The sequence below is a fragment of the Emys orbicularis genome, chromosome 5 (genome assembly GCF_028017835.1).
Source record: "Emys orbicularis isolate rEmyOrb1 chromosome 5, rEmyOrb1.hap1, whole genome shotgun sequence".
NCBI lineage: Eukaryota > Metazoa > Chordata > Testudines > Emydidae > Emys > Emys orbicularis.
This window is the reverse complement of record NC_088687.1, coordinates 17,702,659-17,726,533: the sequence shown is the minus strand read 5'-3', so window position 1 is coordinate 17,726,533 and position 23,875 is coordinate 17,702,659. Positions and strand designations below refer to the sequence as shown.

At 42.4% G+C, this 23,875-nt stretch overlaps 1 protein-coding gene across 3 annotated transcripts; it reads left to right on the top strand.

Moving 5' to 3' along the window:
- The first annotated feature begins 328 nt into the window (after positions 1-328).
- RASGEF1B (RasGEF domain family member 1B) lies at positions 329-23,403 on the top strand. Of its 3 annotated transcripts, none has more exons than XM_065405027.1 (13): positions 329-511; positions 1,243-1,365; positions 2,416-2,553; positions 9,645-9,857; positions 9,989-10,063; positions 11,638-11,733; positions 12,191-12,293; positions 13,008-13,087; positions 14,162-14,257; positions 18,898-18,993; positions 20,620-20,743; positions 21,437-21,509; positions 23,379-23,403. In XM_065405027.1, the coding sequence occupies exons 1-13, from the start codon at positions 335-337 to the stop codon at positions 23,401-23,403; spliced, it is 1,419 nt and encodes a 472-aa protein (XP_065261099.1). In that variant the 5' UTR covers positions 329-334. The 3 variants fall into 3 exon arrangements, with proteins under 3 accessions (XP_065261099.1, XP_065261100.1, XP_065261101.1); XM_065405028.1 differs by having other exon boundaries at positions 335-511; positions 2,416-2,556; XM_065405029.1 differs by lacking the exon at positions 1,243-1,365 and having other exon boundaries at positions 335-511.
- Positions 23,404-23,875: the final 472 nt, after the last annotated feature.

Sequence of the window (23,875 nt, the reverse complement as noted above, 5' to 3'; positions counted from 1 at the left end):
CCTCCCGCACGCTGCTAACTACCCCCTGCCCAAAAATCCTGTTTCTAACATCTGCCTTCTCCCGATAAGGTGACAAAGAAATGACAAAAAACAAAAGCAAAATTTACCTCATAATCGTAACAGATAAAGCAAGGGCACCACTCGCAATTGGTTTTACCTCGGGAGCAGTTCAGGTGTAGTAGGATTTGTGTGTGAGAGATGATTTAGCTTTTATCACTTTGTGTCAGGGTTTTATTTCCTTAGCCTGCTGTTGTGATACAGTCTTTTGAAATGGGTGTCAAAGGCCTGTTCTGACTCTATTGTGTGTCTCTTTTGTGCCTTCCTTCAGGAAAGTATGCCACAAACGCCTCCCTTTGCAGCTATGTTTGACAGCAGTGGTTACAACAGAAACCTGTATCAGTCAAAAGAGGACAACTGTGGAGGACTCTATTACCATGACAACAATCTCCTGTCAGGGTCTCTGGAAGCCCTCATCCAGCACTTAGTACCCAATGTAGATTACTATCCTGATGTAAGTCTATACACCCTGCAAATTAAATCAGCTGTGCTTGACACACCTTTGAATGGGAGGAATCTGGAGGGAAAAGCAAAATGTAATTTTTGTTACTGGGAATGGCCCCGTAATGGGGGTGGGGTGAATGATGCCAACCACAATCTAAATGGCTCTGCTTTTGCGAGCCTTAGTTGAGTTCATAGTAACAAAGTTGGGCCACAAAATGTATTTTATTTTTTGCTGTACGTCCCTGTTTACTGATCGCTATGCCCCACAGTGGCATTGCATCTAGCTTGGATTTTGTTTCTTGAGCTATACTCCATCACTCTGCTAGAATGAGTTGTGTGACCTATTAGTTTAGGTCACAAAGGTTTACTGCAGAGCAAGGGAAGAGGAGCTGAAATTGTGCTCTGAGTAATTCCAGGTGCTGAACTTTTATATACTGTTGTCACAAAGGGATAATCAAGTGAGCCCTGCCCTGCCATGGGCCAGCCTTGTTTTTGTCTAGCGTAATTAGGCTCAAGTAGTTGCTATGTAATACTGTAGTGGCTATGGAGAGGTGACATTCGTTACAATTAAGCGCTTACCTCTGCGGTAGTATCAGCCATTCTCACCACAAGCCATACAGAAAGTTGCGCTCTGAATGATAAAGCATGAAAAATTGAGTTGAAAGTAATGTTGTAGTGGGGAGTATGAAATGCGTGATGATTTTGCCTCTCTCTCTCTCTCTCTCTCTCTCTCGCCTACAGAGAACATACATATTCACCTTCCTGCTCAGTTCGCGGCTGTTCATGCACCCGTATGAGCTAATGGCCAAGGTTTGCCATTTGTGCATGGAGCATCAGAGACTAAGCGGGCCTGGGACTGACAAGGTTAGGTCTCTTGCTAAACCTGTTAGGTCTCATTTTGTAAATCTGACTCAAAACGCTTTTTCTCTACGCCAAGGTAGAACACTTCTGATCAGTGGGCTTGCTACAGGATTGGCTATACTGAAAACCAATCATTAGCAAGTGTGATTTGCGGCTTGATCCTGCAAGGGGAGGTTTTGGCACTGAATTCAACAGAACCCTAATGAATGAAAACCGTCTCTGCTGAGACATTTGTTTCATTTTCAAAATCCCAGTGCACTATAAGTAACTTTTAGTTTTAACTTGTTTTAATAAAAGAAAGAGTAGGAAAAAGAAATGCATATATTTAATAATATATATGAGATCGTACCTTAAAATGCATATGGTACTAAAGATGTGCTATATACATCTTGACATGCTAGGCTGCAATCTTGCAAAGACTTAGGCACATGTTTAACTTTAAGCACATGCGTGTGAACTCAGTGGGCCTACTTGCATGCTTCAGGTTAAGCACCTGCCTGAGGCTTTGCAGGATTACTTAGATAGTAAGCTCTTTGGGACAGGGACTGTCTTTTTTGGTCTGTACAGCAACTAGCACAATGGGGTCTTAGTCCATGACTAGGCTCTTAGGCTATCACAGTGTACATAATTAACAATCATTAAATATATGTAAGTAGTCCCACTGAGTACATAGTCATGCTTAATTAAGCATGTACATAAGTCTTTGCAGAATTGAGGCCTTAGGCATTTCTGCAGATGTTATAACTAATTGTTAGATAATGTTTATAGTAGCTTTTGGAGACACTACCATATCTAGCATCTAGGATTTTTCTTATACTGATAGAATTTACTCTTTTTAAATTGGCCAGTTCACTGATGGACTGGTCCAAAACCCAATGAAGTCAATGTGCTGTGGCATACTTAATCCAATGCCAAGTTAAATTACATTTCAAGTTTTAACTGACTTCCATGTCCTTATATTCCACAATTGCAGTAATCCATAATGAGTAGATTGTAATTCAATTGGTTTCAATATTTGTTTTATTGATGTTCCATATAACTTTTTTTTTCTAGAGCCGGATACGAAAAATTGCACCCAAAATCCTTCAGCTATTGACTGAGTGGACAGAGACGTTTCCGTATGATTTTCGAGATGAAAGAATGATGAGAAACTTAAAGGAGTTGGCACAACGAATAGCCAATGGCGATGAGGTAGTTATCTAGAGCACAAGAGGGTTGGAAAGGAAGCATTAGTTTAATATCTTGGCTAGAGTAAAATATTGCTGGTTATTTATTAACAGTATGTAGCAGCTCTGGGTAGGTAGCATTGTTTATGGAGCTAATTTTATGAATGTGAAATGTTTTGTCCAGTGCCTAAGGTGCAGATGAACCCTTAAAAAAACCTAAGTCCTAACCAGCCCTTTGTGCTGGGAACTCCTGGCTGAGTCCCAGTATCCATATTGAGTTCTTGGGAGAATATTTATTTTTGGCTACAGAATGGAATAATTGTGTGAGCAGACGCTGCTTGTAAGTTTTAGTTCCATATTTTATTTTAAGGTTTTCTAGGAGGAAGTTGGGTGTGACCCTGAAAATCCTTCCTGATGTGAACCTTTACATTGAATTCATGTGAGGAGGCTTTTCGGGATCAGGGCTTTGATCTTTAAAACCCACAGGAGAGGCATAGCAATGTCAAGGAGGAGCATTTCTAAAGGGACAGTATTAACTAGGATAGGACGAGTTGGCTTTGGCTTAAGGCACTGGCCTTCGACTCAAGTTCTGAGCTGCATTCCTGGCTCTGATCAACTTCCTTTGTGGCCTTGGGCAAGTTACTTAATCATTCTGTGTGCTGGTTCACAGCTGGAGATAATTCTTGTGAGGTGTTGAGATGCTAAACTGAGGAAGCCCATATAAGTACCCAGATAGAACCAGGCCCAAAAGCTTAGGTTTTTTAAACCACTTTAAAAAATCCATTATGAATAAGGCTATGTTTTAGTCACAGGTATTTTTAGTAAGTCATGGACAGGTCACGGGCCGTAAAAAAAAATTCATGGCCCATGACCTGTCCATGACTTTTACTAAAAATATACCTACCATGACTAAAACTTGAGTGGTGGGAAGGGGGGGGGGAAAGAGTGTATGCTCTGGAGTGGGTGGTGATCCAGGGGTGCCATGGGTGCTGGGGGAGGGGGTCAAGGTGACCCGGGATCCATGCTGGGGGAGGCAGGGGGCGTGGCATGGACCCCCGCTGGTGCTGGGGGAGGGAGGGTTGGCGGGGCTCCCTACCCGGCTCTTTGTCCCTGAAGCTCCAAGGCATCAGAGGCAGGGGCCAGGGCAGGAGCTCCTCCGCTGCTCCCACCACAAGCGCCGGCTGCTGCAGCTCCCATTGGCCGGGAACCACAGCCAATGGGAGCTGTGGGGGCGGGGCCTCTGAGCACTGGCAGCATGCGGCATGGAGACCTCGCCCCTCCACCGTCTAGGTGCTGCAGAGGGGGCCCCCACCCCAGGTAAGTGCCCCCCCAAACCTCTGCCCCCTAGCCCTGAATCCCCTTCCACACACCCAAACTGCTGCTGCTATCCCAGGACAGACCCTGGGCCAGCACCAGCCGCTGCAGAAGTCACGGAGGCCATGGAAAGTCACGCAATCCGTGACAGACTCGCAGCCTTAATTATGAATAAAAATGTTTTGGTGAACTCTAAAAAGTTTAATGAAAAGAAGAGTCCTTAAACAAACAAACAAACCATGAAACCTTTCATAAATTCCTAGATGCTAGGCTGGAAAGGAGGGACCGCCGTGATCATCTGCTCTGACTTCCTATATCTCACAGGGCTAACAAGAAATACCTGTAAAGCTGATAAATCTAAAAGAAGCGAGACACACACACAATAAAATCAGTATGAAAAGCGAAGAGAGAGTCTTTATTAAAATCTAATGTAGATCTTTAAAAATCTGTGGTGGTGGTTGTAACTCTTGAAAGGGTGGTATTTGTGGTTTCGTTAATGAGTCTTAGGTTAATGTTGTCCCTTTAAGGATGATGCATGCTTTCGGGTGTATGATGTACAGCAGGTGTCATCAGAGAACATACTCACATGACAGGATTGTCCAGGAAAGAGTACAACATGTACCAGTGTGGCATTTGGAAGAACGATAAACAGAAAATACTGATTAAACGGCAGCATGTTCATTGGCATTCCCAGTGACTGGTGTTCATCCCGGTCTTTTATAACCTCTTGCATAATGTGCTGTTTACTCCCTCTTCTGCATAATTAATGAATTTTTCAGATGATAATAAATTGGAAGGAATTGTAAATACTGCTAAAGACATAAAATTACCTTGAGAGATTGAAAACAAGGGCAGAAGAGAACAAAATTTGGCTTAACTTAGAACTAAAAGGGAGGGATAGCTCAGTGGTTTGAGCATTGGCCTGCTAAACCCGGGGTTGTGAGTTCAATCCTTGAGGGGGCCACTTAGGGATCTGGGACAAAATCCCCTTGGTCCTGCTAGTGAAGGCTAGGGGGCTGGACTCGATGACCTCTCAGGGTCCCTTCCAGTTCTAGGAGATAGGTATAAGAGCAATAGAAAGATTTGGGGCCTAAAGGAATTGGTTTGAGAAAGACTGATGAAATAACCAAATATGTATAATTTTGTTTAGCATTTGGAGCACATAAAATAAAAGGAGGGAGAGGAATTATTTGGGGTGGTGTAAGGAGTTGTTGCCAGTTGAAGAAGATGAGTGAAATTAAGACTGGGAAAGGTGGAATATTAGAGAGGGTTTCTGGCAGTGAGATGTATTAGTCTGTGGAATCATCTCTCCAGGGAAGTGATAGAAGCTCCATCACTTAATACATTTACAACTAGACTGGACACAATGCTACAAAATGTGCTGTAGGGAGCAATCCTCTCCTGGCTGGGAGATGGACTGGATGATCTAATATGTCTCTTCCATCTCTGCCTCTCGGAATAGCTTAGTGATTGCCTTTAAAAAGATGGGGAAAGCAAGTGTCACAGTGGAGTTTTGCATGCAGTAAATTATTAGTGAAATTGGCTAGTGGATTGCTTGGAAGGATGAATGCAGGCTACTCGGACCTTGCTTCTATCTAACTGCACTGCAGATTAGTTCAGGATCACATGGATTGTGTGTGCAAGCCAGGGTCTTGAATGATGGGAAATAATCAGTTTCCTGTTCTCACTCAGTTTAGCTCTTTGTTTCAAAGTCCCATGTGTCACTGCTATTAAAACCTACCATGGAGAGCCTAATGCAGACTGTAGCGAGCTAGTAAATACAGCTATGGAGTGCTCCTGAAATGTGGTGATTTAATAGTAATGGAGACTAAAGTCCTCTCTCACCTCTGAGTTTCCTCTTTGTAGAACTTCCCCACACAGAAGGTAAGCTTCCCACAATGCCCCAAACTTTTCTGGAAGGAACCACCCCTATGAGCAAGAGAGTAGTTCATACTCAGTGGCTCTTTCAGTGCTTGACCTCCCTGCTGAGGTGATAGATGAAGACATAGACATCCACAGGGAAAAATTGGTGGGTGCCCTGCACCAACCGGTAGGTCCCCGCCCCCCCCCCCCCGCTCACCTCCGCCTCTGCTTCCTCCCTTGAGTGCGCCACCGCATCCTGCTTCTCCTCCCTCCCAGCGCTTGGGCGGCGAAACAGATGTTTCACGTGGCAAGCCTGGGAGGGGAGAGGGGAGGAGGGGGAATGTGGCGCGCTGGGGGAAGAGGCGGGGCCGTGGCGGGGATTTGGGGAGAGGTCCAATGGGGCAGGGAGGGGCGGAGTTAGGGCGGGGCTGGGGGCGCGAGCACCCATCAGCGCAGAAAAAAATTGGCTCCTGTGGATGAAGATACTAATGAATGCTGATTGCAGCAGTGGATCTTGGGATGTGGATATTTATCCACTAGGGACTGAACCATAGGATCTAGAGATGGACTCGACTTAATAGGCTTAGGCCATATCCCTGGTGGTACAGGATTGTTCCCTGTTCTACATTTATTAGAGGTTTTCATCCTGTCTCGTTCAAAATGTGCAAATGAGTAAGGTTTGTTCCATTTCCTTTGCAAGATTATTCATCAGACTACTAGAGCTCCCTATCGTTAGGTTTGTCATGATATTGAGCCTCAATTTTGTCTTTCATAATTTCATTCTATTGTTCCTACATCTACCCCTCTCCTTCCTTGGATTTTACACTCCTCAAGTATTTCTAGACTGTTAACGCTCCCATCATCATTTGGAAAACGGTGTCCTTTTAGCTCTTTCAATCTTTCCTCATGGGTCATTCCCTCCAGTTTCTAATAGATTTCTTCCTAGTTTCTGTCCAGTTTGCAGTCTCTTTATGATAGAATACTTCATGAGCATGTGCAGTCTCACGGGAGCCATGTGTGAAGGGGGCTATTACCCCAAATGTGATGCCTCTACATTTGTAGCCCCGAGTTGCATTGACCTTTTTTTCCCTACCATATCTTGTATCTAGATTGACAACACAAACTCACTTTACGTACACCATCAAACATCCAGCAGATAGTAATGACTTTCAGTCACTATCCGTGTAGACCAGCTATAAGCAGGTGACCTAAAGGTGGAAGGCTCCATATCCATCACAATCCCAAACCCTCAAAACTTTCTAAAAATAAATAAATCAATATCAACGTTATCCCTTTGTTTCAAGGCTTGATTCCTCCCTTCATTGTTCCATAACAGACTCAGTAGTAGGGGTCCAAAATGTGATGGTGCCATTATATTTAAAAGGGCCCTGCAGAAAAACTGAGACACAGAACAACATGAGTTATGAGAGTGATCTTATTTTTCACAACTTGGGTTGCTGCATAACTTATGAGAGGAGAGACAAGTCAGCAATATGGTTGATGAATTGAAATAAAACTTGTATATTGCCCAAGGGGTGATATATATGTGGAAAGTTCAAATATGCTGAGTGGGTGAGAGTTGCAAAGCTTTTGTCTTGTTATTGTGTAGCACAGAAAGTATGTGTATAGCTCTTTCTGTTTTACGTAAGTCTTCCATATGTGATCATGCTATTTATGTGTGTGGTGAGGGAACTTAGACATAATAAGGCCTTTTTTAAAATGCAGAATCAAAAGTCACACTACAAAAACTCATCAACTGTCTTATACGCAACTGGGTGAGAGGAAACTGAGCTGTGTTTAAACTGACAAATGGACTGTTTTTTAAAAAAAGTTATGTTTCTAGTTAAATCATGTATATTCCGTGGTTTAAGGTAAATACACCTCTACCCCGATATAACACGAATTCGGATATAACACGGTAAAGCAGTGCTCCGGGGGGCGAGGCTGCGCACTCCGGCGGATCAAAGCAAGTTCGATATAACGCGGTTTCACCTATAACGCGGTAAGATTTTTTTGGCTCCTGAGGACAGCGTTATATCGGGGTAGAGATGTATATAGAGTATCATGCAGTTGTGAGAGAGAGAGAGCGACAGATCTCGCATGCTAAATAGTGGTCCTAACTCAGCTAAGCACTTAAGCATGTGCAAAAGTCTCATTGATGTCAATGAGATTACTCTTGCACAAAAAACAACGCACCCCCCTGAGTGCCTTGCTCAACTGTGGCCCTGTAGGGGAGGGAGACAAGCATACAGTTGCATAAGAATTCTTATGAATGTTATTGTTTTAAAGACATTTAAGATTAGGGTGATCCAAATCAGCGGGATGAACTACTTACGGACAGAAGATCCATCTATTGTAATGTGTTCAGCATATGTTTCATCTCAGGTTGCAAGCAATGATGCTGTACCAGCCATATGTAAAAATGTGTTGTGCCATCAGGTCCCGTATCTTGAATTCTAAAGTAGAAACCCATTATCTGCCTCTATTTCTGCGATAGTTGCTCTCAGCGTAGGGATTTCTCAGGGCTGTCTTTTATAAAAATGTCCCCTGTACATCATAAACATCTAAAAAGATGCTGAAACTGTGAGCATCTGCAACAAACTGGCCTGACTGACTGGGGGAAATGGCCCCCAGAGCGGAGGGAGAGGTAAAACCACAGACCTCCTTCTCTGCTGTTTTAACCGGAATGGTGCCAGTTCCTATACTGAACCTCTTGCTGTGTTTCTTTGAATACTGCTCATTTATGTTCTGCTTTGATTGCTGAAACAATAATGCGGATTGAAAACAAGTTTCAAATCATTTTTATCTGTTCCTGAATTTGGGTGTAAGGAGGTGGGTATGGCAGTGAAAATTGCTCCCAAATCCTCCTACTTGTGACACAGATTTGGCTGTGAGCAGGATATTCAGGTACACACGGTCAACTTTCAATCAGTGTCCCAGTTGTGTTGGTTCATGATGCCTTATTCTATTTTCCAAACACATCATGGGCTCCTCAAATATTTTTACTCTTTAATTTGCATAGCCTATCATCCTGACTACATTTCTCTAATGAAGAGCGCATATGTTTGTGCTGGAAAATCAGGGGCATAAGATTGTTCCATAATGGATTAGACCCATTGTCGTGTGTTCTTCGCCCCGCCCCAAATGACTATATCACACACACCCAGGTCAAAAGTCATGCCACTCCCATGCCAAACCTGCCTTTCATGCTCCTGAAGTCCCAAAAGAAAGCTGCAGGGATGGCAGTGTTTTGTAGAGTATCGGAGTAATTTAGCAGGCGTATCACCCCCTGCCTTTTAGCGGAGAGATGTTCGCTAAGCTGTGAATGAAGATATGACTGCCATTTTGTAATTATTGTTAGCTCAACTGTGGATTAATTTCCCCGACTGATGTTAGAGACCTGTGTAAAGCTCTGTATGTAGATTTGTAAACTGTTTCCACTGAGGCCAATGGCAAAGACTCCTCTTGACATGAATAGGAGCAGACCTAGACTTCATGGGATTAGTCTTGATTTACACCAGTGAAAATAGAATTAGGTCCGTAGCATCATAGAATGACTACACTTTAAACTCATGGATTAGGTTTTTTCCTTACTGCCTTAAACAGTGGGAGATGGTATTTTACCCAGATGGACAATGCTTCATTTTACACTGTAGGTGAAAGGTACTTTCCCTCTCTGTTGTGGCTTGGACTGGTGAGAACACCACTGAATCCCTAAAGCAATCAAACCTTAAATTAAGTGCTCCCAAGGACTACATGTTAAATGCATGCTCTTTAATGTACTGATTTGGCAATGGTTGCTGTAAGAATACACTTGGTTCTGTGAGTTTCTAAGTTGATAATGAATATCCATCAGAATGAAGCTATCTTAGTGCCATCAGGAATTTAATAGCCTTTCATATTCTGGGAATATCCTTTGCTTGTCTTGTGTCATGGCAGATGTATCGGAAGAACGTACAGCAAATCATCCAGAGCCTGATCCGAAAACTTGCCTCTCTTAGCCAGTATGAAGAAGTACTTGCAAAAATCAATGCAACATCCACAGATCGACTGACAGTCCTGAAGACCAAACCTCAGTCCATACAGAGGGACATAATCACTGTCTGCAATGACCCTTACATGCTAGCCCAGCAGCTGACTCACATAGAGCTGGTAAGTTGTTGCCAGGTCATTCATATATGTATTTTCCAACCACAATTTTATTCTTCCTACTTTTTGCTTCTGTTTGAAATACAAATTGGCAGAGGAAATGATTGCTTGCTTTAATTTTTTTTTAAATGTAGGAGAGGCTCAATTACATTGGACCAGAAGAATTTGTCCAGGCGTTTGTACAAAAGGATCCTCTGGACAATGACCAGGTGAATGGAGGGGAACGAGAGCAGTTGTGGAACTGGAATGGTATCCTATACCGACCCATAAGCACTATACAGGATAGTTAGAATACTGTTAACTCTAGATAGATATCAGCATGAATATGCTTGATAGCTGAACTTTTAAAAAATATCCATTTTCGGGTTTTACTTTGTGTGAATCATTGTCCATTTAGGGAGCAAATCCAGCTCATGTTCTGTCTTTGCTCAGGCAAACAAACTCCCATTCACTTAAATTGATTTCAGTGATTTTTACACCAGCTGAGGATCTAGCCCTGGGAATGGTTTCTCTTGACCATCCGTTCTGTGGTCTATAGCCAAGATGAGATGCATTTCAACCTTGACGCTTGCCCCATCCATTATTCCCCTCCTGTCCTTTTAGGAAATTGAGCTATTTGAAAGAAACCGAGGAGGGTCAAATTGCAGTCGTTTTTGCAGGTACAGTACAAGATGTATTGAAGAGAATTCTGAGTTATAGAATGAAGGGCAAGGACAAAGTGCTTTTAACTAAGGGCACGTCTTCACTACCCGCAGGATCGGCGGGTAGCAATCGGTCTATCGGGGATCGACTTACCGCATCTAGTGAAGACGCGATAAAATCGATCCCTGATGGCTCTACCGTCGACTCCTGAAATCCACCGCAGCAAGAGGCGGTAGCGGAGTCGACGGCGGCGCGGCAGCGGTCGACTTGCCGCCGTCCTCACAGCCAGGTAAGTCGACCTAAAATACGCCACTTCAGCTACGCTATTCACGTAGCTGAAGTTGCGTATCTTAGGTCGACCCCCCGCTGTAGTGTAGACCTAGCCTAACTGTGCTGGAGCTGTTACCTCTTTCGCTCATGTTCCGGAGATGCTTATGATCCGCATGTTGACTGTGCCATGTAATTTGTACTGTAATTACCTGTTCTCCTCAAATGTGGCAAACAGAATATAATAGCTTTTATCCAGCTGGGATTCTGAAATGCTTTTCTATAGATAATGAAAATCTCTCCACCCACTGCTACTCAGACCCTCTGGGATGAATTGTGGGAACTGTTCCAATGCACTACCTAATAACACAGAACAGGAAAGGAAGAATAAGACTCCAGCTGAAATTACTGGGAGAATTTTAAGAAGGCAGAATGTAATCTGCTGGTTGGGCCTAGACGCTGGAATTGACATGCCAAATGAGTGGTCAGGATTCAATTTTATATCTCATTCAAAATCCAGCACCACAGTGTCCCCTTGCATTATGATTCAGCATTGCTTTAGTCCTGATTCAGCAAAGTGCTTAAGTGTCATTATTCAACAAAGCATTTCAATGGGACATAAGCAGGTGCTTGACGTTGAGCACCTACCTGCACATGTACTTTTCTGAATCAAGGCCTCAGAGAAATGTCACCTGCTGAGTCACCAACACCACTTTTCTGCATCTCCTTGAGTTTTCTTTGGCGATTGACTCTACTTTTACCTTATGACTGGGTGAAAGCTTAAGGTGGCCAGGTTACAGATTAGGAATCTCACTCTCTCAAAGAAGAATGCAGAATAAGTTAACGAGGTTGTGTTTTCCCTTTCTTTCTTCAGAGCTGTTATGCTGATCGAAAGAAGACCCGTAACCTGGAAGCCTATGTAGAATGGTTTAACAGACTCAGCTACTTAGTTGCTACAGAAATCTGCATGGTAAGCAAGTCCCTTTCCTTCGCACACAACAAATTTCTGTTTTTGAAACTATGAAGCATCATTAGCTTCATTACTCTCCCTTTGGCTTTCTCCCACTCTCCTACACCCCCACCATCATATGTTCTCCTTTATGCCTAGAAGAGCCTCTGTCCCATCTTGTTTATCAACCACCTTCTCTCTTCTTTAGATACCTCCTTCCACAAATCCTTCATAAGGCTCCTTCTCCAATAATTCCCCAGGCCCTCACTGTCCTGAAGTTCCTTAACTCATTTGGTTTGTCTTTCTCCTCTCAGAAGTGTTTTGGAGTAAGAAATGCCACTTGCTCTATTTGTAGAACACAGTGTGAAGTTGCAGCACCTACAGAAGAGATGTTTAACAATAGTGTCATACCTTTTTGGAGTCCAACGGAAGTCTCCCTTTCCTGCTAAAGAATAACACTATTATTTGTGTCTTGCAGCCTGTGAAGAAGAAGCACAGAGCAAGAATGATAGAATATTTCATTGACGTGGCCAGGGAGTGTTTTAACATTGGCAACTTTAACTCCTTAATGGCGATTATTTGTGAGTATAAAGGCTGGGGATTTATGGGAGAGTTTTTCCTTGTCTTTAATCTAAAGCTTAAAAAAAAATCATCATTTGGATGCTTAAATATGGGAGCCTATTCTCTAGTTACAGTACCCAGCAGGGTGGGAAGGGAAGGAAATGATGGAGAGTAGATAAATATCTTTGTTATATTATACATTTATAAAAGATTGGAAAAGAGTGTTCTAGTTCAAGCTACCGTTACCTTCAATTACACCGTTAAAAAGAGAGGACGAGAGAGATGACTTAGTGTTTAAAAGACTCATTGGATGATATATGCTTCAAAAAGCTCAGTACCCTCCAACCCCATTCCCTGGAGCATACTGGCTTCTCGGCAATGGTCCTAATCCTCCTGATCAATGGTATTACTTATAGGGGTAAAATTATTTTTATGCTCAAGTGTTTGGAGTAGTGGGGTTGAACCTATCCCCATTTTGAAGTAACTCAAAATTCCTGTTGACTTCAGGAGGAGTTGTCGCCATCTCAGGCTCCACTGACCAGTGTATATAATAGTCAAAGATACCCTATATTGAAAGAGTATAAAGGTGACCCTTCACTTAGCCTCATTGCATCTGCATATGGGAGGTGAGATGTAGCATGGGCAGCCCCTACTTCTAGATTTCCAGTGAGAGGTCTATCTGTTCTGTACGACGTAGCTGATGTTGCTTGGCTTGATGTCTTTCTCTTATAAAGCTGGTATGAACATGAGTCCGGTCTCCCGGCTAAAGAAGACCTGGGCAAAAGTCAAGACGGCCAAATTTGACATTCTTGAGGTATGTTTAACTTATACGGGGTCACACTGCTGTGAACAGAGTGTAGGTTTGACTGTTCTGGAATGTGAGTCTTACTGGGTCCTGTCCTATTGGATATTGAATGAAATTTTATGTGTGCATGTCCCTAGTGCAAATCCATGCACTCTGTTGGAGTCCTTCTACTGACTTCTGGCCTCTGTTAATTCCTGCTAGGTCCCTTTTGGGTTTAGAAGAGCCAGCCGCTCAATATACCTTGCAGTTTTATTGCAAAACCTACTTGCCAACTGGAAGTAGTTGAAATTTTTTCAATTGGAACTTGAAATTGTGGGTAATTCTTCTTAGCTTAGAGGTGTGCAATAGGGTTGTGGTTGTGGTGGGAGAGTAAATAAATCAAGAAAAATTCTGCTTTCAAATCTGAATGGTAGAATTTAACCCTTAAGGGTGTGTGTACACTAGAGTTGGGAGGTTTTTGTATCTCAAGTTCACTGACTGCTAACGAACTCAAGGTAGCTAACACATTTGTAGAGGGCAACGTGAGCATTCTAGGTTACAAATTTGTGTGTTACCCTAGGGATTCAGATTTGCTGTTACCAATGTGTTAACTATCTTGAATTAATTGGCAATCCAGTTGAGATTTTTCAAACAATTTGCATGGTAGAAAATGTGACTCTCAGTACATGTGTGCAACTCCTATTAATCTCACAGCAAGTTACACACACTGGAAGAGCCGAATATTGGTCTCATGATTTGAGACCCATTGTATGGCTCTGAGAGCAGAATTTTAGCCTTGGAATTTGAGTTGATAGTACAGGTGTTTTTTGGGAGGAAGTGTGACAAGTCTGACTGATGCACAGTATTGCTTCTATGAAAGCCTGATTTGTACTTGCTCACTGGGCATTCTTTAAAAGTGAGTTTCCATGTGTAAGGATCTCACAGAGCAGTAGATTTGTTTTAGCTGTACTTTAAAGATGGCATTTGTGATGCAATTCAATAGACTTCTTGGGTTCTAAACTTAGCCTCTCTAGTGAAAAGCACTGTACATGTATTGGCACTAAATCTCTGAAGGTCATTCTTTACATTTCTTCCCACTTCTAGCATCAGATGGACCCTTCTAGCAATTTTTACAATTACCGAACCGCTCTGCGTGGAGCAGCTCAGAGGTCCTTGACGGCGCATAGCAACAGAGAGAAGGTAGTTCGTGAATCACTTAGATTAACAAGCACGTTTCATTACTGTCCATTTGCTGTGTGGTGAGCTGTTCTCGAGCTATTCAAATTCTAAGGCACCAACCTCAGTCAGCTTCCTTTAAAATATGTGCCTCAACAGTGGGTCTCTGTCCACCCATGAGGCTTGTGTAGTGGATCACCAGGAACAAGACTTTATCCTCTGGTATGGTATCTGAGAACAGAACAGGGAAAGAAATGGGAAATCTTACGGGATTAGAGAGCTTGGGATAAAGATCCTTTCACCTCATGATTTCAACTGGAAGCCCAGTCCAGGTTCGTACTGACTGAAAGGGGTTACTATCTTCATATCCTAAATGAAGTAGGATTAGTGGTCTCAGCACAGGTCCCAGTGGGTAGGTGCCTACATCCGAGAGAACATCACGAATGGCACTTTGGTTCCATTGTCAGCAGTCTAGGTGGAAAGGCCAAGGTTTGAAAGGAAGAGTGGCTGAGCTACTATGTTGTCCTTAAAAAGAACAGGAGTACTTGTGGCACCTTAGAGACTAACAAATTTGTTAGTCTCTAAGGTGCCACAAGTACTCCTGTTCTTTTTGCGGATACAGACTAACACGGCTGCTACTCTGAAACCTATGTTGTCCTTATTTGTTGGTCCTTCCAGATTGGAGCCGAGGAGCAATAGTGGGGCAGTGTGAGGAAACATGCATTGGTGCCACTCATGCTGTGTGCCACCCTCTAGATGAAATTCAGTCTCAAGGAGTTTCAATCTGACTCCTTTCATGAGCATTTCATACACTATACTTTTTTTTTTTTTTTTAATTGCCCCCAGTGATTTTTCTTCCATTCCCCACTTCCTCTGGACACCAGTGTTTCTGTGAAAGGGAAGGAGATCTGGGAGAGGACCTTTCGGTACCAGCACCTCCAGGGAAAGCCAGTTAGCATATCTGCATATCTGCAGGCAATGAATGCTAATACAAAGGTGACTAGTCTGAACCTGAAGAGCCCTGAGAAATGTCGTAGGTATTGGAGGCAGAAGGCTCTCTTGAAGGCATTCCATGCTATTTGCATGCGGGATATACACTGAGAGAGGCAGATTCATGTTAATGTAGGTCTTGAACAGGCAGAAAGAAAGTGGAAATTTTGATGAGTGCCCCATAGGGACTGGTAAACATGAGAAAAATAAATAATAGTCTAATGCAGGGGTTCTCACGACCCCAGGAGGGGGGACTTAAGCCTGAGCCCACCTGGGTCCTGCCACCTGGGAGGGGGAGACCAAAGCCCAAGGGCTTCAGACCTAGGCAGGGGGCCTGTGACCTGAGTCCCGACACCCAGGGCTGCAGCCTTTGGGCTTCAGCTCTGGCCCCAAGTGGTGGGGCTCGGGCTTCAGCCCTGGGCCTCCCAGCAAGTCTAAGCCAGCCCTACCCACTTTGAGGTCCCGACCCACAGTTTGAGAACCACTGGGCTAGTGGATGCACAACAGGCTTTACTCTTATTCTTTTAAAACGTGGCTTATTTAATATTTTTTTAAACAACTTAAAAACCCCACGAAGAAAATGATTTCTATCTACACGTCTGTCTTGCCGTCTCTGTTTTGCCTGCAGTGGCAGACACAAATATCCATTTTACACTGCTGCTGTTTTTTTTTAATTCCTCTTCATTCTGCTTTACAAAAGGATCAATTTTTGAGAGATTCTTTGCAGTAAAATAACAAACAAAAAACCAGGATGAGAGTGCAAGCAGTTAGATGGACTGAGGCTTTTTGGGTGAAAGACACTGGAGGGAAAAGCTCAGTGTATCTTTCACACATTGCCCTGGGTCAAAGATGTATTAGACGGAAAGTTTGCTCCCTGCTTAGTACCATTGTAGCTATTTTAAAGTGCTGTGTATCCTTGGGCTTTGGTAAAAACAAAAAAACTGTTTGTTTCAGATCCCATGGGATTTTATTTGTGTTCATATTAACAAGTGCTGTACTCCACAAATACTCCCATTGATCTCAGTGGGATTATAATGCTGGTCCGGGTCCTCCTATGCACATGTCCACCCATATAGAACATATCGAAGCCCAGTTCCCTCACTGATTTTGCATGACCACGTTTGTCCATGTGGGTCAGCTTGCAGGATCAGAGTCGCCAGTAGCATAATAAGAGCCAGAAGGATTAATTTTAATAATAATGCTATAGATGAATGAGAATAGGAAGAAATTGCTGCCATTGTATTGCGTATCATTCAGTTTTACTTTCCTCTTCTCTTGTTTTGAAATGGGGATTTGGGCAGGTGGTATGGAAATTGTGTAAAGATTACCCTGTTCCAGTGTTTGACTCTGCCTAGGGTAAACCACAAACACTTGTGTCCTAAACCCCAAATGTTTGTTTGGAATGTCTAGACTAGCATTTCTAGTCCACTAGTCAACTTGAGTCAAAATGGGGAACACAAGCGTGAATCTAGACATTCTTCTAAACGTCTCTTCTCTGCATGACCTTTACCAGTTCAGCTTTAAAGGTGCCTTGCTGGGGTTCCTTAATGTGAATAGCCAAGAATAACAAAGTATCCTTGTGACCTAGTCAGGTTAGGCCAAGAATCCTCTCTTGAAACACAAGAGTAGCTGTAACATTACTGAGAAATGGAGGCAAAGAAAGATACAACCTCTTCGCAATAAACCAGTGTTTGAGAAATAACCAGGACTTGGACATACATTAATGCAGAACCTTTGTTGCATCCCTTGAATTTCTCTTGGAAAGGAGCCAAATAGCTTGCTAACCTACCTCCACTTAGAGGCAAGTTACTAAATAATTCATCAACTTCTTATTATATTGGCTCTGCATGTCAGGATTAATAAACCCGAGCTTCGTGCTTATAGAATAAATTTAACTATAAGGCAAGATGATACTTATACATTCTGCTCACTCATGCATATTTTGCACTTAAAAATAAAATATGGGTTTTGAGAGCTAAGAGCCTGTTTGAATACAAATCAAGGTGTAAAATCCTGCATATATTATGTAGATTCAGGAATCCAGAGCGTTTATTCCTATATATTTATTTGTAGAGCTGAGTGAAATTTGGAAATTCCAAATTTCCACAATTGTTTTTGTCCCAAATTGGGACAAAAAAGTTCAGAATTTCTGTTATGATCAAACTTAGAAAATTTTTTGCTAAAGAAAACATTTTGACATTCCCAAAATCAAAATGTTTCATTTTGGTTTATTGAATTGACCCGGAATCTTCCCCCCCCCCCCCCATTGTGGTGCATGGCCTCATGGGAGCTGTAGTTCAGGACCCTGGTGCCACCATTCTCCCATATGGGCCAGGTTCCCTAGCCAGACCTACATCTCCTTTGATGCACCCAGTCTTGTGACTCCAGCGATGTGCCACGGAAAGCTTGGTTATAAAGAAATCTGTATTGTATTATGGCAGATTTAGTCCTCCAGGGAGCCCAGCCCAATAGAAAGAAAGAGAGCCCCATAGGGAAATAGTTCTGTTGAATTGTTTCAAAACTAAACTTTTTGGGTTAGTTCAACAAAATGAAATATTCTGATTTGGATCAAACTGACCCACAACAAAGTTCAATTTTGTTCAATTGTTCAATTTTGTTCAGTTTTCCCATGGAAAAGTTTTGATTTTTCAGGAACTGCATTTTCTGTCAGGAAATCATTCCTGACTAGCTCCATTTATTAGCCATTGGCGGAAACAGAGTCATATGATCCTGTCTGGGTTGGAAAGAGGAGCCTTTATAGAAGGATGGAAATGTAGGGCTGGAAGAGACCTGTTTTTTGTGAGACAGGACCAAATATACCTAGATGATCCCTGACAGGTGTTTACCCTGTTATTAAATCTCCGATGATGAGGATTCCACAATGAAAGCCTATTGTAGTGCTTAACTATCCTTATAGTTGGGCAGTTTTTCCTAATAACTAATCTAAATCTCCCTTGCTACAAATTAAATCCATTACTTCTTGTCCTACCTTGAAAGGCGATTGAGGGGCATAGAGCAGAGTCTATAGGAAAAACTATTCCTCTTTGGTTGCAGAAGTGACCTCCATACGGCAACACTACCATCAGCCCTTTGGGCTTTATCACTGTTGATGTGTTTTTTCAGCTCTCCACAGCATTCTGACTTGGGCATTAACATCCAGATACCTGTTTATAATGCACAAACAAGAAGTGAGGTACCTCTGAATGTATACATTCTAGAGTCTGCAAGCATGGGCGAGGAAAGGTCAAACTAATGAGGGCCACTATAACAGAAACGGAGCACGTTAGGCAGACAGCTGTCACTCCAGAGGTAGTGAATGTACATTGTGTGCTCAGTTGACAAGTATGGCCATGAAAACAGATAGATTAACTGCAATTCTGAGAGCGCTAGAGGCTTTCCAGAGACACAGTGGATGGAAGGAGTCTGGGACAAAGAAAGGAGGTGGAACCGAGATGAAACTAAAGAGACTAGACTGAGTGGGGTGATAACTGTCTTTACTTCATGTATTCTAAAATGCAGCATGCCCATAAGATGAAAGGAATACTTGCAGACTTTGCCTTTTCAGTATGATGTTTAGTTTTTATACAAGGTGATTTAATTTTTCATAAATGTGGTACTACTGTTGTTTCTCGATTCTGTGTCCTACTGAAGGTGGACTCTTGTTCTTTCTTTAGATCGTGATACCTTTCTTCAGTCTCTTAATCAAAGACATTTACTTTCTCAACGAGGGCTGTGCCAATCGCCTTCCAAACGGCCATGTCAATTTTGAAGTGAGTAGAACATTTTATTTAGAACTGGATATTACTTAATTGCCACTCCTTTAACTCCCTGATCAGAAAACATAACCCAGTTCTTGATCCTGCTTTCATTGGGAACAAAATTAGGCCACAAGTTTAGTACGTTTACCAGTTACTACTAGAGATGGTCAGAAATCTTGATGGAATGCTTTTCTGTCAAAAAATACAGATCTGTCAAAATCAAAACATTTTGTAGAAATGTGTCGATGTTGCCAATTTTTAGATAGGGATGATGGAAAAGTCACAATGATCAGTTTTGATAATTTCAATTCATTTTATCTAAACTTAAATATTATAAAAAGCAACAGAGGGTCCTGTGGCACCTTTAAGACTAACAGAAGTATTGGGAGCATAAGCTTTCGTGGGTAAGAACCTCACTTCTTCAGATGCAAGTAATGGAAATCTCCAGAGGCAGGTATAAATCAGTATGGAGATAACGAGGTTAGTTCAATCAGGGAGGGTGAGGTGCTGAGCACCTCACCCTCCCTGATTGAACTAACCTCGTTATCTCCATACTGATTTATACCTGCCTCTGGAGATTTCCATTACTTGCATCTGAAGAAGTGAGGTTCTTACCCACGAAAGCTTATGCTCCCAATACTTCTGTTAGTCTTAAAGGTGCCACAGGACCCTCTGTTGCTTTTTACAGATTCAGACTAACATGGCTACCCCTCTGATACTTAAATATTATATTATATTATATTAATTTAACTATTTATATATTTTAATATACTAGAAGTAAAACTTTTATTTTGCTGAAAATATTGATGTTTCAGCCTTTCTTTCCAAATTGGAACAAACTTTTTGAAACATCAGAATTTCCCATGGAATGGAAATTCTAGTTCCCAACCATCTTTAGTTGCTACGTTCCACTGCTTGCTGGGGTGTTGTATTAGCTGCGTGGTACAAGTCAGTCTTTTGGGGGTTCTGCTTTTTAAATTCTCCGTGTGGTGTGAGCGTGTATACATGATCGCAATATATTAATATTCTGCACACATACTTTCTACTTGTAGGAAATACTATAGCACATAGACGCACATTAGTTTCAGTAACCTTTTCTGAACCTGAATCGTATGATCTGGAATGCCCTTGTGTTTAAGGTTGATCAAAAAACTTTTTAAATGAAACATTCTACTGTTGGAAAATGATGTTTTGTCAAAACTGGAATTTTACATGTGGAAATATCTATTTTAGCAGAACTTTCCATCATGGAAAAATCTGAACTTTTCGAGTCAAGAAACTGAAACTAAACATTTGAATTTGGGAACATCAAAATGTTTGGTTTGGATCAAAAATGTCAAAATGAAACATCCAGACACTTCCAAAGTGGCTTTTTTTTCTAAACACTTCGTTCTGCAAAAGGTTGTGATATTTTAATATGGGTTTTGTCTCAATTTGGAAGAAAAAATAAATGTCTAAATATTGGAATTTCCCCAGGAACAGAAATTCAGTTTTTCCACTCCTCTTGTGTTACTGCTTGAAAGTCTGGCTGGAAATTAGCCTAATTTAAACCCAGATTCATTTATCTATGTTCAATCAAGCAGACTGCTAAAATTCATATGTCTTGTGTTTTTGTTTGCCCCCACTCCCCATTTATAGAAATTTTGGGAGTTAGCGAAACAAGTGAGTGAGTTTATGACATGGAAGCAAGTGGAGTGTCCGTTTGAGAGGGATCGGAAGATCCTGCAGTACTTGCTCACTGTCCCAGTCTTCAGTGAAGATGGTAAGGAATACACTGTGCTCTGCTTTTCAAATGATTATGTGCCAAATATTGCTCACTCTCTTCCTGTGTTAAGTTATCCCTTTGATGAAGGACGACCTAGTCCTGGAACACAAATCTAAACATGATCTATAAGTTACAGTGGACCCACAGAAACACAGGGAATAAAAGTTACCTTTTGAAAGTGTGTTTGTTCTCTGAAACATGGCTTTGGCCCCTTTTCCTGCTTTAAAATAAAAGAATATTTTTAAGTAATGGAAAAACAAATAAGAATTGGGAAGCAAGTCCACAAAAACATAATCCAAAGCGTATGTATTTGCTTTGCCTTTAAGAAGGCTTTGACGTAGGGGATGCTGCTAGAAAAACAATTTGGGACTCTGCCTTTAGTTCAAAAAGCAATATTGCTCTGAGCTCAAACCTTTCTTTTGCAAGTGTTCGCTTCTATCTTCCTATGTTTTAAGTTTCCTCAGCTCTTCTTCTTTTCCCTGAGGATAGTCTTTGTTCTCATGTACTTTTTGTTAGTATTGACTGAATGCAATTGTGAGTGACGATGTACTTGGTAATGGAACTATGGAGCCATAATCTGATGGATGGCTAATATGAAGAGATTTTATTTTGCTGCAGGACACTGTAGGAGAATGGTGAATTTTTAAAATGCCAGTAGCACTAATATGTCATTCTTCCCTCTGATTGCAGCACTTTACATGGCTTCCTATGAGAGCGAAGGTCCTGAGAATCACATTGAAAAAGACAGATGGAAGACTCTAAGGTTTGTGTCAAAGGTTATTGGCATCAATAAATCAACAGAGTGAGATGTAATTCTAGCATCGGACAGTTAAAAACCAAATGACACATTATATGCTTCAACAGATAGGACAGAGTATCAACTTAAAACCGTCTCTGAGCTTCTGGATTTTCTGGAAGAATTAGTACAGCCACTTCTTATTTATCTTGCCCCAAAGGGATTTGGAACGCAGCTTAATTTTAAATTCGGATATCCTGCCCAATTCAGTTTAGAAAAACCTCTCTGAAGTTTTAGAAAGCTTTTCTCGCTGATACTGTGAGCTCAGTTTTTCAAACAGAAGTGCCTGAGTTAACTGTCCCATTCTGAACCTGGGCTCTCAAACCTAGAGAGAGTTTTTGGGTAACTCCATGTGAAGATGGATGACTTAACTTAATTAATTAATAAATATATATTAATAAATGGAGATATACCTATCTCCTAGATCTGGAAGGGACCCTGAAGGGTCATCAAGTCCAGCCCCCTGCCTTCACTAGCAGGACCAAGTACTGATTTTGCCCCAGATCCCTAAGTGGCCCCCTCAAGGATTGAACTCACAACCCTGGGTTTAGCAGGCCAATGCTCAAATCACTGAACTATCCCTCCCCTTTGGCATCCAGGTAGGAAAACAGAATTTGGGATGTCTTATACATAGCTGCTCCTGTGCTGCTGCTATAACAAATGTAGTGTGTTCATTCCCTTTCGTATCCTTATTCACGGAGAGAGGGATGGACAGGGCTGTAGCATTTTGGCAGCTGCTTTAAACTAGGCCAACAGTTCTCAAACTTCATTGCACCGGGACCCTCTTCTGACAACAAAAATTACTAAGTGACCCCAGGAGGGAGGACTGAAGCCTGAGCCCACCCAAGCGGCGGGGGCCAAAGCCAAAAGCTGAAGCCTAGGGGCTTCAGCCCTGGGCAGGGGGTGGGGGAGTGGGCCTGTAACCTGAGCCCAGCTGCCCAGGACTGAAGATCTCAGCCTTCGGCCCCAGGCAGTGAGGCTTGGGGTTCGGCCTGGGCCAGTGTAACACCAGCTCTAGTGACCCCAATAAAACAGGGTCACGACCCACATTGGGGTCCCGACCCACAGTTTGAGAACCGTTGAACTAGGCAATAACGTTAGACGAAGAGCCAACCTTAAGGATAAGCAACTGCTTGGCAGCCTCAGCAACTCATAGCTCACGCTAGTTTCTCTGGTAGTAGAAGCAGAGGGGAAAGCTCACAAAGCCTGTTGTGGGGTGGGCGGGTTGTTTTTTTTTTTTTTTTTTTTTAAAGCTGTTTCTAGTCCCATCACCTCACCCCCAATTCTTTCCAGCGGCAAAAGAACCCAGGACTCAATTTTCTCCAGTATGTCCCCTGGCAGTACCTGCCTTCCTCGCTTGTGGTCCCGCAGAGCATAAGGCCATCTCTAGTGTAATACATTTACTGCTCTTGTCCACTCTTAGGGTCCCAGTGGGCGTACTAGAGAGTATTCTGCAGCGTAGAGTTCTATATGGTTTTGTTTCCGACGTAAGCAGATAGTTGCTGTTCAGCTGGCTTCTTCTGTAGGCACGTTTTTCTTCTCACTTGTGCATCATGGGAGACTTAACAGCACAGTGGGACTAGTGCCAACCCATTGGGGAGGGAAAGCTCTTACTCTGCAAATGGATGGCTGGGGATGCACACACCCAGTGCTGATTATACTCAGACAAAACAACAGAGAAAGAGAGAGAGTCTGGCCTTGAAAACCTGCCAGAACACGTGATAAGAATGCAGAAAACTGAGGTCAGCGTTATGGGAGACAGTCTGAGCCTATCTGAGGATAGTTGCATCATTGTAATGAATGCTGCTATTTACTTCTCTCTCTCTCTCTCTTTAGGTCAACACTTTTAGGCAGAGTTTAACATGTGAGATGCCTGCTGCTCCTGCCGCTACTGTGTGATGTGGACTAGGAAGGGACCCGGTTTGGTTTATTTTGTGTGTGTACTGAATGGCATCGAAGTGATGGGAACTGTGCAGCCAATTGAGAAGACATGTCAGCAAAGATTAAAAACAAGTTAACTCAAGAACAAACAGGCACCTTCTCAGATCGGACAGATCAGGTTAAATCACAACTCGCTTGGCTATTGATTGAGGACAGGAATGACAGAATCATTTGAAGATCTCAAAATTCCTTGTATGAATCATTTCATAACACCTGGATGGGATTTTTCTCTTTGTTTTGTTGGCGCTTGCTGCTACTAAGACTTTCATGGTTTGGTACTGGATTATAGGGCTTTCCATTCCTCCAGCTGAATCCCAAATCTGCACTAGAAGAACTTCCACTCCCAATATGCTGAATACAGCCAGGAGCTCAGCTTGCGTCAGCATTGCCAA

Excerpts from the sequence above, each read along its gene's own strand:
- RASGEF1B (XM_065405028.1), top strand. The coding sequence starts at position 335 with ATGCCACAAACGCCTCCCTTTGCAGCTATGTTTGACAGCAGTGGTTAC. Across the intron at positions 9,858-9,988 it reads AGCTGACTCACATAGAGCTG|GAGAGGCTCAATTACATTGG; the intron begins GTAAGTTGTTGC and ends TTTTAAATGTAG. Across the intron at positions 18,994-20,619 it reads ACGGCCATGTCAATTTTGAA|AAATTTTGGGAGTTAGCGAA; the intron begins GTGAGTAGAACA and ends CCCCATTTATAG.